An 18,615-nucleotide genomic window follows, 5' to 3' on the forward strand; every position below is an offset into this window, starting at 1 on the left:
TGCTTGTACTGTAAAACTACCATTATTTGAAAAAAAACAAACAAAAAAACGGGGTGCCAGCTTACTCTAATTATGTCACAGTGATGAAGGCTTTTGTAAATAATAATTTGAGTTTGAATAATTTGCACTTGATATGATAATTTACAGATCATTTCTTTTTTGGGATCGGAAAGCAATCATGGACAAGGTGTCAGACAAAATCAGAATCCTGACACTGGGTGAACAAGGTTTCAGAGCAAAGGTGACTGGCTGTGTATCATCTCAATAACTGTAAGCTCAGCACTGTGAAGAAAATGTGTTGGTGTGACTGCAAAATTCCAACATACTGTTAATTGTATTGTTTGAATGACATTGTTTTACTGTGTTTTAGTTTGAACATTTTTAATGCACAAAAACTGCTAGATAGTAACACTAAAATGCCAGTAATATCAACATAGCTTAAACTAATCAAATGTTGTTTAATAATAATATATATATAAGTATGACTAAATAAGTACATAAAATTTCTCGTTCAAATTCAAAGTGGCTGCTGAGAAAACTGTAAAAAACTGTAAGGGGTTACTTTTTTTTTTTTTGCCTCACCCTATATGTTCCTCTTCCTTTTTTGGACCCTCCTTGGCCTTTGAATAACGTACTAACCTCTATGTGGGGCTTGAAAGTTTATGCTGCTTAGACTGTTATGGTTATCCTTACTTTGGTTTTGACCTCCCGTTATCCATATTTGCAACATACATAGGACCCCTGAAGAAGGCTTGTGCGCCGAAACACCGCCGTGTTGGGTCTTAGTTGGATTGACGTTTAACCATCATGGATGAACAAATTTGTTGGGCGCTATTATCACTAGCCTATTGACTTTTATTTACAATCTTGGGCATTTGTGTTTTTGGTCACCTCCACCTTTTGTTGGTTTGTCTTTTAACTAAGAGGCAGGCCATCAGAGATAGGGGTATGGTGCGGACAGCATTTAAAGCACAGCCTAAGGAATTATTTCCAGACAGAGAGAGAGACTGGTTGCAGAGAAGAGGGAAGAGACAATTTGAAAGGAGCAATTTCCTAACTGCTATGTCTCACTGTATCAAAGATTCTGCAAACGCTGCACAAGCTGGAAATGCTTCTCCTGGAGGAATGTATTAGGCCAGTATTTGGGGATCCTGTTTCTCTGGAATCCCCGGTCTGATCTGGCCTATAGTCAAACTTCATGATACCTTTTCACTGGTTTCTCTCTCTCCCCCACCATGCCAAATTTGGTCTCACTTTATTCAATATTCAAATTGCTGTTTTGCCCCCAGACATTTTCAGCCCATTATGACTTTTCAACATCTTTTGGATTGGAAAGAATAAAAAAAAATCTAAAATCAATTTCACCATTACTGTAGAGAAGGAAGATATAAATCAGAAGAAGCTTACTTTCTTAGTTGAGTTTTACTCCACTGTGGCCTACTGTCCCGGTGCCACAGTGGAGTACTATACAGGAGCCAGGATCAATTCCCAGAAACAGATTTTGATTATAGGGTTGACCAAGACTGGGGATGCTACAGAGGCACTATTGGTAGACCCTAGTGGGGGAGATGGAGTCTCAGCAATTGCTGAACAGTGACACCTATTGATTAACTGGTCCTTGAACCAGCAAAGCCTTGTGTGCCGGAAGACGAAGAGGAGACGCCACGGACAGACGCTGGAGATCCGCGTACCAGGGACGCCGAGGCCAGTCCGGTGCCACCAAAATGATCGGCCCCCTGTGGTCTTCGATCTTCTGAAGGAGACGCCCTATTAGTGGCCATGGAGAAAATGCGTAAAGAAGGCCGGAGGGCCATTGCTGCAAGAGGGCGTCTACCCCTGCCGCCCTTACATCTTTTCGGCGACTGAAGAAGCGAGGAACTTTGGAGTTGAGCCTGGAGGCGAAGAGATCTAGTACTGGAAGACCCCAGCGCTGTACTATCAACTGAAACGCCCGATCGCTCAGAGCCCATTCCCCGGGATCGAGAGTGTGACGACTGAGGAAGTCTGCTTGCACGTTGTCCACTCCTGCCACATGCGAGGCTGAGATGGCCGTGAGGTGAATCTCCGCCCACGCCAGGAGACTCTCCGCTTCCCGACACAGTAGACGGCACCTCGTACCTCCCTGGCGGTTGATGTAGGCTACTGCCGAGGCGTTGTCCGAGAGAACTCGCACAGCTGTGCCCTCCAGAAGAGAACCGAAGTGCAGCAGAGCTAACCGAATTGCCCTGGTCTCCAGAAAGTTGATGGATTGAACTGCTTCCAGCGGCGACCAGAGGCCCTGGGCCCACTTGTCCAGGCAATGAGCTCCCCAGCCCCGGAGACTGGCATCTGTTGTTAGAGGTATCCACCGCGGAGGCTCCAACGGCATCCCCACAGTGAGATTCTGTATCCGTAGCCACCAAAACAGAGAGATTCGCTCCCGGAGCCTCAAAGGCAGTCTCATCAGAAGGGAATCTGTCTGAGCAGACCACCGGGTCAGAAGAGACCACTGAAGAGATCTCATGTGAGCTCTGGCCCAGGGAACTACTTCTATCGAGGCAGCCATGGAACCGAGAACCTGAAGATAGTCTCGAGCACACGGTACTTTCCGATGCATCAAATTCAGAACCTGAGACCGGAGCTTTAGGATTCTGCCCTGCGGAAGAAAAACTCGACCCCTCGCAGTATCGAAGGTGACCCCCAAATACTCTAGAGACTGAGAGGGAACCAAACGGCTCTTGGCTATGTTCACCACCCAACCTAGGGACTGCAGGAACGTTACTACTCGCTCCGTGACCTGACAACTTTCTTGATAAGACTTTGCCCTTATCAACCAGTCGTCCAGGTAGGGATGAACCAAAATCCCTTCCTTCCTGAGAGCCTCTGCAACCACGACCATCACTTTGGTAAATGTGCGCGGCGCCGGCGCCAGGCCGAAAGGCAGAGCGCGAAACTGATAATGCCGGCCTAGAATTGCAAAACGCAAAAACTTGTGGTGAGCAGGACGAATGGGAATATGCAAATAGGCCTCTGTCAGGTCCAAGGCTGTTAAATACTCTCCCTTGCGCACTGCTACTATGACTGACCGAAGGGTCTCCATCCGGAAACTGGTGACCTTGAGAGCGCGATTGACAGCTTTGAGGTCGAGAATAGGACGATGGGAGTCCTCCTTTTTGGGCACCACAAAGTAAATGGAATACCGACCTTGCTTGTACTCGGCAGGAGGAACTGGATAAATCGCCTGAAGATCTAAGAGCCTTTGCAGAGTCTCCCGAACCGCACGCGCTTTGAGTGGAGAACGACAGGGAGACTCTAGAAAGGCGTCTGAAATAGGCCTTGCAAATTCTAAGGCATATCCGTCTCGAACCACCTCCAAGACCCACTGATCTGATGTAATGTGGGCCCACCTTTGATAAAACTGAGAAAGCCGAGCTCCGACAGGTACCAGAGAAGGGGCCCTCACACCTTCATTGGGAAGTACGCGCAGGGGAGCGAAAATTGCCGCTTGAGAATCTGCCTCCTCTGCGGTAGCCTCGAAAGGACTGGTTCCTGGTAAAGAAACGCGATCTCTGAGGCTGCGAAGGTTTATCAGGCTGAAATCTACGGAAAGACCTTAGCCTACCACGTCCAAACAAGGCACCCCGACCGGAAAGGCGAGGCCGATCTTCAGGGAGACGAGGCACCTTAGAGTCTCCTAGGGAGTGAACCAATTTGTCCAAATCCTCTCCAAACAAAAATGAACCCCTAAAGGGAAATTTACTTAACTTAGATTTGGAGGCCGCATCTGCCGACCAACCTTTCAACCAAAGAGAGCGGCGAGCTGCAACTCCCAGTGCCAAAGATTTAGAAGATGCCCTCAACAGGTCATATAGGGCATCGGCTAAAAAAGCAGAGCCCGTTTCAATCTTTGCCACCTCAACATCTATAGCTGCAAGATCATCCGAAGATCTATCCAGGACTCTCTCGGCCCAACGAAAACAGGCCCTGGCCACTAAAGATCCGCAAATGGCCGCCTGCACTGCCAGAGAGGAAACCTCAAAATTATGCTTCAAAAGAGAATCCAAACGCCTGTCTTGAGTATCTTTAAGCGCCATTCCTCCATCTACTGGGACTGTGTTGCGTTTAGTAACCGCAGAGACCACAGCATCAACCACTGGGAGCTTAAGAAGTGCTTTATCAGCTTCGGGCACTGGATATAAACGAGACATAGATCTAGTAGGCCGAAAAGCAGCATCCGGAACCTCCCACTGTGCTTTAATGACATCCCAAATGTCCTCATGCATAGGGAAGGTCTTGCTGGAAGCCCTAGAGCCCTTAACCAACAAATCAACATTACGGACTTGTGAAGCTGGAGGCTGATCATCAAAATTTAAAGTAGTAGCCACCATAGCAATAAGATCCTGTAAATCTTCCTTATGAAACACTCTAGCCACCGAGGGATCTTCCCCCTGGCCCAAAGGAACAGTGTCAGGATCTAAAGAGGAAGGATCCTCCCAAGCCAGCTCATTAAGTGCCGGTCCTAAGTCTTCCTCTTCCTCCAAAAAAGGCATGTCTGAACTATGCTCTGGTACCAGATCTGAAGGAAACTCACATGTCCTAGGCTTAGCTGCAGTAGGAACCGAACTGCCCATAGCCCGACAGCCCCGCTGTAGCCCCTGCCAGCCCCGCTGCTGGCCCCTCTCGCTGCATCAGGAAGGCCTGGTACATCTGAATAACAAACTCAGGGGGAAAACCTCCTCCCTGAGTGGCTGTCGAATGTACCAGGACCTCCGTATTGAGATCTCCCAAAATCGCGGAGTTTAAAGGGCCAGACGCGGCACCCGACGTTGAAGGAGCAGGAGACAAAATGGCCGCCGTTCGCGCCACTTTCGCCGCGGGCGCTTCAAGAACTAAGCCAGAGGCCTCCGAACTAGGAGCGAGGGAGCGCGACGGCGAAATCGAAAAACCCGACGGAACCGAAGACAAAACCAGCGGAGGAAGAGAAACGGCGGGCATGTCAAGCGCCATACAAAATTTACAGGCGCCGGCGGCATTAACTCCCCGACGCTGACACACTGCACATCTTTTCAACTTTTCCGCCATAGCGGCAACAAGCGAGCACTCGCGAGAAAGCAGCAACGCGGTTCGCGCCTTTTTAAACAGCCTATTTAGCAGCTAAAAACCCGAGGGCTGACAGGAGCAATAAAACACTAAAAGGGCACTGGCTTGCCTTAGTTCGCTTCCCCTATCTCGTAGCTCTTTTTTTTTTTTTTTTTTTTAAACAGGTGCTGAAACCCACACAGAGTTGAAAAGACAGAGCTGCCTGACAGAGCTGCCTGCTCGTTAAGTCAGCGGGGAACAGATAGCTTACTCAGCTGTTCAGTTCTTTTTTTTTTTTTTTTTAAAGTACTGGCTGCCTCTCCCAAAGGCAAGGTAAAATTATGTATAATCATACCTGATAATTTTCTTTCCATTAATCATAGCTGATCAATCCATAGACTGGTGGGTTGTGTCCATCTACCAGCAGGTGGAGATAGAGAGCAAACTTTTGCCTCCCTATATGTGGTCATGTGCTGCCGGAAACTCCTCAGTATGTCGATATCAAAGCTCCATCCGCAGGACTCAGCACTTAGAGAATTACACCCACGAAGGGACACTCTGCCCAGCTCACCACCGCCGAAACGGGGGAGGGGAATTAACCCAGCTCATCCCCACACAAGTGGGGGAGGGGAATCCGTCCAGCTCATCCCCGCGGAGCGGGGGAGGGACACCACACCCGCCGATGCGGGGGGATCTGGCTTATCCTGCAACCGCAACCGCGGGAGGAGCTGACTGACCCTAACACCGCCGAAGCGGGAGGGGTACAAAGCTGCCCTACAGCCGCACGAAGCGGGAGGGAGTGCCGGCAGAATTTATGTCTCAATCCAGCCCCGTAAAACGGAGGGGAGAGGAATGCAGCAGCTCACTGTAACACAAACTCGTCTCAACTCTTGAAGAATCCAAGTGAAAGAACTTGAACACGAAGTCTTTCTGAAATAACTGAAGACTAAACTTGAACCTGAAATGCAACCAGAATAAAAACAGAACAGATATCTGGGAGGGGCTATGGATTGATCAGCTATGATTAATGGAAAGAAAATTATCAGGTATGATTATACATAATTTTACCTTCCATATCATCAAGCTGATCAATCCATAGACTGGTGGGATGTACCGAAGCAGTACTCACCCAGGGCGGGACATTGAAATCCCTGACCTCAACACTGAAGCTCCAAACCGGGCCTCCGCCCGTGCAGCCACAGTCAAACGGTAATGCTTGGAGAATGTATGAGCCGAAGCCCAAGTTGCCGCCTTGCATATCTCTTCCAAGGAGACGGATCCGGCCTCTGCCATCGAGGCCGCCTGAGCTCTCGTGGAGTGAGCCTTCAGCTGGATAGGCGGCACCTTCCCCGCGGCCACATAAGCCGCTGCAATGGCTTCCTTGACCCATCTTGCCACTGTAGGCTTAGCAGCCTGCAGACCCTTACGAGGACCTGCAAACAGGACAAACAGATGATCCGATTTCCGGAAATCATTGGTCACTTCCAAGTATCTGAAGATGACTCGTCTCACATCCAGATATTTAAGAGCAGAGTACTCCTCTGGGTAGTCCTCCCTACGAAAGGAAGGGAGACAGAGCTGCTGATTCACATGGAAGCGAGAAACAATCTTGGGCAGGAAGGAAGGCACTGTGCGAATAGTCACTCCTGCCTCAGTGAACTGCAGAAAAGGCTCTCGACATGAGAGCGCCTGGAGCTCGGAAACTCTTCTGGCTGAAGTGATAGCCACCAAAAAGACTGCTTTCAACGTCAGGTCTTTCAGAGATGCCCTCGACAAGGGTTCAAAAGGCGGCTTCTGCAATGCTCTTAGCACCAGGTTGAGATTCCACGCAGGCACCACTGAGTGCAGAGGAGGGCGCAGGTGATTAACTCCCTTGAGAAAGCGCACCACATCTGGCTGCGAAGCCAGGGAAGCACCCTTCAGGCGGCCCCTGAAGCAAGCCAGAGCCGCTACCTGGACTTTAAGGGAACTGAGCGACAGGCCTTTCTCCAGACCTTCTTGCAGGAACGCTAACACTGAAGAAATTGGAGCAGTGAAGGGAGAAAGTGAGCCTGCTTCACACCATGCTGCAAAGATACGCCAAACCCTGGCGTAAGCAGTAGAAGTAGAGCGTTTCCTCGCTCTCAGCATAGTGGCGATGACCTTGTCTGAGAAGCCCTTCTTCCTCAGACGCTGCCGCTCAATAGCCAGGCCGTAAGACCAAAGGGAGAGGGATCCTCCATCACCACGGGACCCTGATGTAACCGGCCCTGCTCCACTGACAGCCGCAGAGGATCGTCGACTGAGAGCCTGATCAAGTCCGCATACCAGGGACGTCTGGGCCAATCCGGACCCACCAGGATTACCCTGCCGGGATGCTTTGCCACCCGGTCTAGCACCCTGCCCAACATGGGCCAGGGCGGGAACACATAGAGGAGCTCTTGTGTCGGCCACTGTTGGAGAAGAGCATCTACTCCCAGGGATCGAGGGTCCCGTCCTCTGCTGAAAAAGCGCGGCACTTGGCAATTGGCCGATGACGCCATCAGATCTAGGCTCGGCTGGCCCCAGCGCTTCGTGATGTCCAAGAACGCCTGAGCAGATAGTTGCCACTCTCCGGGCTCCAAGGTATGGCGACTGTGAAAGTCCGCCTTGACATTCATGACTCCGGCAATGTGGGCCGCTGAAAGCTGCTCCAGGTTCGCTTCCGCCCACTGGCAAAGACTCATAGCCTCCTTGGCTAGAGGGGCGCTCTTGGTACCTCCCTGGCGGTTGATATAGGCCACAGCCGTGGCATTGTCCGACAGGACCCGTACAGGCTACAACACCAGTACCGGGATGAACTCCAATAACACCAACCGAATGGCTCTGAGTTCCAGGAGGTTGATAGACCACTTGCCTCTGCAGGAGACTAGAGCCCCTGCGCTGTCCTTCCCAAGCAGTGGGCTCCCCAGCCCATCAAAGAGGCGTCTGTCGTGACGACAATCCACTCCGGGGTCACCAGAGGCAATCCTGCAGACAACTTGTCTGTCTGCGTCCACCAGCTCAGCGCCTTGCGCACTGCTGGGTCCACGGGAAGGCGCACAGCATAATCCTCCGACATCGGAGTCCAGCGCAGCAGCAGAGATAGCTGTAGTGGTCTCATATGAGCCCTGGCCCAGGGCACTACTTCCATCGTGGCCGTCATAGAGCCCAACAGCTGCATGTAGTCCCAAGCCCGAATAGGAGAGGCTACTAGGAACTAGTCCACCTGAGCCTGAAGCTTGACAATCCGATTGTCTGGCAGGAACACTCTGCCCACTTGGGTGTCGAATCGAACTCCCAGATACTCCAGGGACTGAGTCGGGCGCAGCTGGCTCTTCTTCCAGTTGATGATCCATCCCAGGGAGCTCACAAGAGCAACTACCCGGTCCATAGCTTTGCCGCACTCTGCATAAGAGGGGGCTCGGATCAACCAGTCGTCCAGATAAGGATGGACTTGTACTCCTTCCTTTAGCAGGAAGGCCGCTATGACCCCCATTACTTTGGAAAAGGTCCGCGGAGCAGTAGCCAACCCGAAAGGGAGGGCTCTGAACTGGAAGTGTCGTCTCAGGACTGAAAAACGCAGAAAGCGTTGGAGAGGAGGCCAGATGGGAATATGCAGGTACGCTTCCTTGATGTCCAAGGAAGCCAAGAACTCTCCTGCCTTCACTGCCGCTATAACAGAGCGGAGAGTCTCCATGCGAAAGTGCCTCACTTTCCAGGCCCGATTGACCCCTTTGAGGTCGAGGATAGGCCGGACAGAACCTCCTTTCTTTGGAACCACAAAGTAAATGGAGTAACGTCCCTTGCCAATCTGATTTTTTGGCACCGGAACGACCGCACCCAGGCGGATCAGGTTGTCCAAGGTCTGCTGCACTGCCACAGCTTGACCGGAGACTTGCAGGGAGAGAGTACAAACCCGTCTCTTAAGGGTTGGCAGAACTCTAGCTTGTAGCCGTCTCTGATGACTTCCAGCACCCACGCGTCTGAAGTTATAGTGGTCCACTCGCCCAGAAATGAGGACAGCCGTCCTCCAATCTGCACTGGGGCGTGGACCAAGGCCCCGTCATTGGGTACGAGACCCTGGGGGAGGACCGGAGGGAGCACCTCCGGGACGGCGGTCTCTGCGAAAGGAATGCTGCTTGGGGGAGAAATTCCTCTTGAAGGAAGAGGGGGCAGAGGAACCCGACTTGCCCGGGCGGTACCGACGGGCTTCCAGCAACCGTCCTCTGGAGGTACCGGGACGAGTACTAGCCCGAGCCCTGACCTCTGGTAATTTCTTGCCCTTAGACGTGCCGAGATCGGACACGATTTTGTCCAGCTCGACCCCAAAGAGCAGCTTGCCTTTAAAAGGCAATCTAGCCAGGCGGGATTTAGAGGCGTGGTCAGCAGACCAATGTTTCAGCCAAAGCCACCGCCGCGCAGAGACTGTCTGAGCCATGCCTTTAGCTGAGGCTCTCAAGACATCATACAGCAAGTCTGCCAAATAGGCTAAGCCCGATTCCAGGGCCGGCCAATCAGCCCTCAAGGAAAGATCCGAGGGGGAAGCCCGCTGCACCATAATCAGGCACGCCCTGGCCACATAGGAGCCGCAAACTGAGGCCTGCAAACTTAAAGCAGCTGCCTCAAAGGACGACCTTAAGGCCGCCTCCAATCTTCTGTCTTGGGCGTCCTTTAGGGCCGTGCCACCTTCCACCGGCAACGCCGTTTTCTTAGTCACCGCAGTGATTAAAGAATCCACGGTAGGCCACAGATAGGCCTCACGTTCACTCACAGCCAAAGGATAGAGGCGGGACATAGCCCTAGCCACTTTAAGGCTCGTTTCCGGGACATCCCATTGAGCCGCAATTAAGGTGTGCATGGCATCATGCACGTGGAAGGATCTAGGCGGGCGCTTCGTCCCCAGCATAATGGCAGAGCCAACAGGGGCTGAGGGAGAGACGTCCTCCGGAGAGGAAATCTTCAAAGTGTCCATGGCCTGTAAAAACAGGTTGGGCAAATCCTCTGGGCTAAAAAGCCGCGCTGCAGAGGGGTCATCCGCTCCATCCGAGCGGGGATCTATCTCCTCCAAGGAATCCGCAAAGGACCGTTGGGAGACCTCAGACACGCTGCCCTCATCTACATCGGAGGAGACAAAGTCCTCCAAGGCCTGGAAATCAACCCGAGGGCGTTTACCTCTGGGAACCTCAACCTCTTTATCAGAAGAGGGAGCAGGGGCAGCGTTTTGCATGAGGAAAGCCTGATGCAGCAGCAAAACAAACTCGGGGGAGAAACCCCCCAGACTGTGCACTTCCGCAGCCTGGGCAACAGCCCTAGACGCACTCTCAACCGGCGCTCGCAATAGCGGGGGAGAGACATGCTGCGCATCCAAAATGGCGTCCGGCGCGAAACTCCGCGAAGGAGCCGCGCGGGAAGAACGGCGCTTAACTTTAGCCGCTTGTGCCGTCGCCCAAATTAAGGGCGTTCATGGCATTAATGTCTCCAACCTCAAGGGCGGCCCACGAAGAAGCCGTCCGAGCCGCGTGGCCGGCCAAGATGGCGGAGGCGAGGAGCGGGGGATGGGCGTTTATGGCGGGAAAAACCGCCACGCCGGAGGAACGACCGGGACATTCATCGGTCACTAAACTGTCACCCATCAAGGGCGAATCAGGTTGTAAAACCCCCGCATCCCCTCTAGAAGCGCTCCAGCGATCCGGGGAGCGACCCTTTGCGCCCTCGCCCTCCGACGCCATATGCCACGAGGAGAAGAATCGGGGAACCCCCTGCCCGCTATAAAAAGGTAAAATTACCTGCTTGCCGCTCCGAGCTGTAACGAACTGGTGTCCCAGTGAGTAGCTGCAATGAACGTTTAAAGAAACGTCGAATTAAACGCCTTTAAAGACGTTTAAAAATTTTTTTTTTTTTTTTTTTTAAACGGAGCCAGCGGGAGGGGGGAGAAAAGGAGGGACCTGGCACCACCAGGTTTGCACTTGCTCAAAAGAGCCCTCAACCCCAGGCCTCAACAAAACCTAAGGATTAGGCTTGGAGGCCTAGCCAGAGCTGCTGCTGTGTGTGACCACCACCTGCTGAGATAGAGAACATACTGAGGAGTTTCCGGCAGCACATGACCACATATAGGGAGGCAAAAGTTTGCTCTCTATCTCCACCTGCTGGTAGATGGACACAACCCACCAGTCTATGGATTGATCAGCTTGATGATATGGAATACTCCTTTACAATGAAAGGGTAGCCCTTCCCTTAGTTATTAATAAAGCTGTGTGAGGATACACCAGAAGGGAGATGGGGAGGAAATAGGGGGGAGGGACTCGGGGCACCCGAGTTTAACACCCCAGAGGCTGAACACTAAGGCACTTAGTATCAGGAATGACCTCAATAAAATTCCTGGGCACAGAAGAACCAATAAAGAAAATATCTACAAATACCAAAAAGAGAGACTAATAGGCTCACGTCCTACCTGCTGGGAGACTGAGAAAATACAGAGGCTAGGGTCACATGACCAGGGCTCTCATTGGCTCTCTAGAGTCAGAGTTTTTTTCTCAGTCTCCACCTGCTGGTAGGCGTGCACAACCCATCAGTCCAATCCTGGGCCGGTCCGGAGGGACGCTAAGGAAACTAACATTAGTGCACAGCCATTAATAAAACAAACTGAAAAATGTCTTTTTGAAGGCCCACCGGTGTGTGAAGCCCATTTCTTAGTGCAGCTTAGTAAAAGGACCCCAGAGCAATAGTGAAGTGTAGAAATAGACTTATAAAACTGCCCACTCAGTACACAGATAGTCAAATGCATATATACCCTGTACATGCCCAGGTTTACAGGGTTTGAGCAGATCTTGGGTGCAGGCCGGCGAGGGTTAGCATTTGTGTGCATGTATGAAAATTAATCCCCCCCCCCAGAGACCAATTTTCACACCGATATCCTTAGACAAACAATTTTAACTATGTGAATAGGCTGTCTGAAAAAACTCCCAAGCCCGAATGCAGATAGAAGTCTGCATGTGTGGGGTTTTTTTTTTTTTAGCATTAAAATGAAAGGTCTCAGGGGTGTGATTACCAGAAGTGTAACACCAGGGGGAGTGGAGAGGTGTGCACACTGCGTAGGCACAACGGACCACCTGAAAAATAGGTGCCAGCGCCGTCCAAAGTCCATTTGGGGGAGCGGCTGCTCTCCTGGCTACGCCAATGGCGACTACATCAAGGGAGGAAACGTGCATGTAGAGATGCATTTTCAAATCTATACATACACTTAGCAAGTAACAATTTTACCCACATAAAATGCAATACAACTGACAACATGCACTTTGTACCTGTTGCAATTTTCAAAGGAAACATGAACCCACAGGTCAAAAAAATACACGTGGTTTTTGTACCAGGGTAGATAAGCTTGAAAACTGCAATATCTGACATGGAATTTTTCCACCCAAAAACTGAATGAGTGATTTCATTTTGTAATCTTAAAAATTCTCAATTACAGCAAGGGCCTTGGGGGTGGGGTGGGGAGGTTTTGTTAAGCATGGTGATGTTTGTCAGGGGTGAGGGGGACGACTGTTGGATGGTGCTAGGGAGGGGTGGGGAGGCATGCGTCAAGGTGGTGCTGTGATAGGGAGGAAGCACACAGATACTGGGATCAAGGAGCAGCAATTTTAGAAAGCTGCTCTCATGTTTATGTGGGGAGGGATAGGGAGACACGTTTCCCCCCCCCCCCCATTTAGCTTTTTAAAAAATCACTACTCCTTCTGGACGTGCGGAGGGGCTGGAACTGCCTTGCTCCTGTTTTACAAGTGGCTTTACATTTGCAGAGCCTCTTGTAAAATAAGTGTGAGAATTCCAGGTCTTGATTTGCATGTTGGAATTCCTTGCTGCATGTCCCTGCATGTCCTTTTCTAAAAGGCCTTTCAAAATGTGTTAACTGTTACTGTGCACTAACTGCAGCATTAAACATCTTATTTTGGCAACTCCTATCAGAAGACGTGGTAAAGGCAGTTAAAGAATATGTTGAGGTAACATTTTCAAAGCATTTAGACTTACAAAATTCCATACATTACTATGAGGCATATTTTCAAAGCATTTAGACTACAAAGTTGCAGAGCAACATAACTTTGTAAGTCTAAGTGCTTTGAAACTACGCCTTCATACCTCCAGAGATGTAGTTAATTGCATTCTGCATTATCTGCTATGCTGTTGATGCGTGCTAGCAATCAATTTGTGTTAACTGCATGACTGCCTTCCTTTAAGGAATGCCCCCAACAGTTAAGCTGAGGTTTTGCATCCAATGTGCCTTAACTGTTAGCATGCATTAGGTGCAAAACCTTAGTGTAGCTTAGGAAACAATAAAAAATGTAAAGCTTAATTTCTTACTTTAGCAAATAAGTGTGGTGGTCCATCATAATGTCCATCCTGCTTTTTTGAAATATCTACAAGAAGAAGCTCATAAATGTTAACGTTTTGAAGTCCTTTTGCACAAAAATTATTTAAAATGCTTAGAAATAATAATCTGTTTTTTTTTCTTAGGTTGTGGAGGAATGTGAGCATCAAATCTGGGACTGAAAATGTCACCCAAAATTAGTCTGGGAAACAACTGTTAATTAGATCATTTTTCAGGAGATGAGAGCACATGATCTCAGACATAATTAAGAGATAGATGTATCAGACGTGTTTATGTAGAAAGACAAAATAGGAAAAAAACATTACTACACATTATTTAGGAGCCTACTGCCGGGCTTGCTCAGGATCCCGGCGGTAGTTCCGGAATCTGGCTTGCGGCAACTAGGGCGCTAGAAAATAGTTTCGTATTTTCTAGTGCCGGGGTCGTGCCCAGCTGCACTGCCCAGTTACCCACTGGAGCCCCTACTGCTTCCTAAATCTTTGGAAACTAAAAAGGATCAGACCCTATTTCTCATCAGAAACATTCAGACTATTGGTACAATCATTAACATTATCCCAATTCGATTACTGTAATGTCATATATGCTGGCTGTAAGGATGTACCTGTTGAAAAAACTCCAAACAGCTCAAAACACTGCAGCCAGGTTCATATATAAAATCTCTCTTTTTGAAAGTGCCTCCCCTTTTTTAATCAAATTACACTGGCTTCCAACCAAAGCGAGAATCACCTTCAAATCATGTACCTTTAGCTTTCAAATCCTAAATGGCACAGCTCCAGACTATATGGTACCATTAATAAACTTATCTCAAAGAAACACTAAATATGAGGCAAGAAATTATCTCAGACTACATCTCCCAAACTGCAAAAAAGTGATCTACAAAACTGTCCACTCTGCAGACTTCACTTACCTAGGAACCAAATGGTGGAACTCCTTACCACCCAAAAGAAGAAATATACAGGAATATGCTAGATTCCGCAAAATCCTCAAATCGTTCCTATTCAAACAAACCCTCACAAAGAACAACCATATCTCAAACATCTAATTATTACCTGAATTGGTTATTACTCTATTTGCCATTAACTTTCTCTTTGCTTCATGTACAATTTCTCATAAAAGATTTTCTAAATGTTAAACATCCATAGATATCCCAGTATGTTTATGATACTGTATTGTAAAATTGGATTCTTACAACAAATTACTTTCTTATGCATTATTATGTTATGTATCCTATACTGTTTATTGTAAGCCACATTGAACTCAAACTTGTTTGGCATTATGTGGGATATAAATGGCACAAAATAAATAAATAAATAGGAGGCAGTAAGGGCTCCACATGGCTGTGTGGCAAGTGTTTCACTTACCATAGGGCCACTTCCGTCCCCCACCTGGATTTTCCTTTTCTTGGGTGGCAGTAAAAGGGGACCTTGGCTCGCCAATGCCACCACAGAATCCCTTTTACCGCTGCTTGGTAAAGGTAAAATTATGTATCATACCTGATAATTTTCTTTCCATTAATCATAGCTGATCAATCCATAGACTGGTGGGTTGTGTCCATCTACCAGCAGGTGGAGATAGAGAGCAAACTTTTGCCTCCCTATATGTGGTCATGTGCTGCCGGAAACTCCTCAGTATGTCGATATCAAAGCTCCATCCGCAGGACTCAGCACTTAGAGAATTACACCCACAAAGGGACACTCTGCCCAGCTCACCACCGCCGAAACGGGGGAGGGGAATTAACCCAGCTCATCCCCACACGAGTGGGGGAGGGGAATCCGTCCAGCTCATCCCCGCGGAGCGGGGGAGGGACACCACACCCGCCGATGCGGGGGGATCTGGCTTATCCTGCAACCGCAACCGCGGGAGGAGCTGACTGACCCTAACACCGCCGAAGCGGGAGGGGTACAAAGCTGCCCTACAGCCGCACGAAGCGGGAGGGAGTGCCGGCAGAATTTAAGTCTCAATCCAGCCCCGTAAAACGGAGGGGAGAGGAATGCAGCAGCTCACTGTAACACAAACTCGTCTCAACTCTTGAAGAATCCAAGTGAAAAAACTTGAACACGAAGTCCTCCTGAAGGAACTGAAGACTAAACTTGAACCTAAAATTCAACCAGAATATAAACAGTACAGATATCTGGGAGGGGCTATGGATTGATCAGCTATGATTAATGGAAAGAAAATTATCAGGTATGATACATAATTTTACCTTCCATATCATCATGCTGATCAATCCATAGACTGGTGGGATGTACCGAAGCAGTACTCACCCAGGGCGGGACATTGAAATCCCTGACCTCAACACTGAAGCTCCAAACCGGGCCTCCGCCCGAGCAGCCACAGTCAAGCGGTAATGCTTGGAGAATGTATGGGCCGATGCCCAAGTTGCCGCCTTGCATATCTCTGCCAAGGAGACGGACCCGGCCTCTGCCATCGAGGCCGCCTGAGCTCTAGTGGAGTGAGCCTTCAGCTGGATAGGCGGCACCTTCCCCGCGGCCACATAAGCCGCTGCCATGGCTTCCTCGACCCATCTTGCCACTGTAGGCTTAGCAGCCTGCAGACCCTTACGAGGACCTGCAAACAGGACAAACAGATGATCCGATTTCCGGAAATCATTGGTCACTTCCAAGTATCTGATGACGACCCGTCTCACATCCAGATATTTGAGAGCAGAATACTCTTCTGGGTAGTCCTCCCTACGAAAGGAAGGGAGACAGAGCTGCTGACTCACATGGAAGCGAGAAACAATCTTGGGTAGGAAGGAAGGCACTGTGCGAATAGTCACTCCTGCCTCAGTGAACTGCAAAAAAGGCTCTCGACAAGAGAGTGCCTGGAGCTCGGAAACTCTTCTGGCTGAAGTGATAGCCACCAAAAAGACTGCTTTCAACGTCAGGTCTTTCAGAGATGCCCTCGACAAGGGTTCAAAAGGCGGCTTTTGCAAGGCTCTTAGCATCAGGTTGAGATTCCACGCAGGCACCACTGAGTGCAGAGGAGGGCGCAGGTGATTAACTCCCTTGAGGAAACGCACCACATCTGGCTGCGAAGCCAGGGAAGCACCCTTCAGGCGGCTCCTGAAGCAAGCCAGGGCCGCTACCTGGACTTTCAGGGAACTGAGCGACAGGCCTTTCTCCAGACCTTCTTGCAGGAACGCCAGCACTGAAGAAATTGGAGCAGTAAATGGAGAAAGTGAACCTGCTTCACACCACGCTGCAAAGGTACGCCAAACCCTGGTGTAAGCAGTAGAAGTAGAGCGCTACCTCGCTCTCAGCAGAGTGGCGATGACCTTGTCTGAGAAGCCCTTCTTCCTCAGACTCTGCCGCTCAATAGCCAGGCCGTAAGACCAAAGGGGGAGGAATCCTCCATCACCACGGGACCCTGATGTAACAGGCCCTGCTCCACTGGCAGCCGCAGAGGTTCGTCCACTGAGAGCCTGATCAAGTCCGCATACCAGGGACGTCTGGGCCAATCCGGACCCACCAGGATTATCCGGCCCGGATGCTTTGCCACCCGGTCTAGCACCCTGCCCAACATGGGCCAGGGCGGGAACACATAGAGAATCTCTTGTGTCGGCCACTGTTGGAGAAGAGCATCTCTCCCAGGGATCGAGGGTCCCGTCCTCTGCTGAAAAAGCGCGGCAGTTGGCAATTGGCCGATGACGCCATCAGATCTAGGCTCGGCTGGCCCCAGCGCTTCGTGATGTCCAAGAACGCCTGAGCAGATAGCTGCCACTCTCCGGGCTCCAAGGTATGGCGACTGAGAAAGTCCGCCTTGACATTCATGACCCCGGCAATGTGGGCCGCTGACAGCTGTTCCAGGTTCGCTTCCGCCCACTGGCATAGATTCATGGCCTCCTTGGCTAGAGGGGCGCTCTTGGTACCTCCCTGGCGGTTGACATAGGCCACAGCCATGGCATTGTCCGACAGGACCCGTACAGGCTTCAACGCCAGTACCGGGATGAACTCCAAAAGCGCCAACCGAATGGCTCTGAGTTCCAGGAGGTTGATAGACCACTTTGCCTCTGCAGGAGACCAGAGCCCCTGCGCTGTCCTTCCCAAGCAGTGGGCTCCCCAGCCCGACAAAGAGGCGTCCGTCGTGACGACAATCCACTCCGGGGTCACCAGAGGCATTCCTGCAGACAACTTGTCTGTCTGCGTCCACCAGCTCAGCGCCTTGCGCACTGCTGGGTCCAAGGGAAGGCGCACAGCATAATCCTCCTCCGACATCGGAGTCCAGCGCTGCAGCAGAGAGTGTTGTAGTGGTCTCATATGAGCCCTGGCCCAGGGCACTACTTCCATCGTGGCTGTCATAGCCCAACAGCTGCACATAGTCCCAAGCCCGAAGAGGAGCGGCTACTAGGAACTGGTCCATCTGAGCCTGAAGCTTGACATTCCGATTGTCTGGCAGGAACACTCTGCCCACTTGGGTGTCGAATCGAACTCCCAGATACTCCAGGGACTGAGTTGGGCGCAGCTGGCTTTTCTCCCAGTTGATGATCCACCCCAGGGAGCTCAAAAGAGCAACCACCCGGTTCACAGCTTTGCCGCACTCTGCATAAGAGGGGGCTCGGATCAACCAGTCGTCCAGATAAGGATGGACTTGTACTCCTTCCTTCCTCAGGAAGGCCGCGATGACCACCATTACTTTGGAGAAGGTCTGCGGAGCAGTAGCCAACCCGAACGGGAGGGCTCTGAAGTGGAAGTGTCGGCCCAGTACTGCAAAACGCAGAAAGCGTTGATGAGGAGGCCAGATGGGAATATGCAAGTCCGCTTCCTAGATGTCCAAGGATGCCAGGAACTCTCCTGCCTTCACTGCCGCTATAACAGAGCGGAGGGTCTCCATGCGAAAGTGCCTGATTGACCCCTTTGAGGTCGAGGATAGGCCGTACAGAACCTCCTTTCTTTGGTACCACAAAGTAAATGGAGTAACGTCCCTTGCCAAGCTGATTTTCTGGCACTGGAACGACCGCACCCAGGCGGATCAGATTGTCCAAGGTCTGCTGCACTGCCACAGCTTTGACCGGAGACTTGCAGGGAGAGAGTACAAACCCGTCTCTTAAGGGTCGGCAGAACTCTAGCTTGTAGCCGTCTCTGATGACTTCCAGCACCCAAGCGTCTGAAGTTATTGTGGTCCACTCGTCCAGAACCGAGGACAGCCGTCCTCCAATCTGCACTGGGGCGTGGACC

General features: G+C 50.6%; 1 protein-coding gene across 1 annotated transcript in view; it reads right to left on the reverse strand.

Moving 5' to 3' along the window:
- MBTD1 (mbt domain containing 1) overlaps positions 1-18,615 on the reverse strand; it is a 109,153-nt gene that overhangs the window by 57,266 nt on the left and 33,272 nt on the right. Inside the window, exons 11-13 of the mRNA XM_030206862.1 lie at positions 13,411-13,466; positions 3,776-4,427; positions 1,850-2,688 (exon numbers count right to left, since the gene is read on the reverse strand). Coding sequence (XP_030062722.1) covers positions 1,850-2,688; positions 3,776-4,427; positions 13,411-13,466 — 1,547 coding nt within the window. The remainder of the gene's footprint in view (positions 1-1,849; positions 2,689-3,775; positions 4,428-13,410; positions 13,467-18,615) is intronic.

Source organism: Microcaecilia unicolor, chromosome 6, assembly GCF_901765095.1.
Source record: "Microcaecilia unicolor chromosome 6, aMicUni1.1, whole genome shotgun sequence".
NCBI lineage: Eukaryota > Metazoa > Chordata > Amphibia > Gymnophiona > Siphonopidae > Microcaecilia > Microcaecilia unicolor.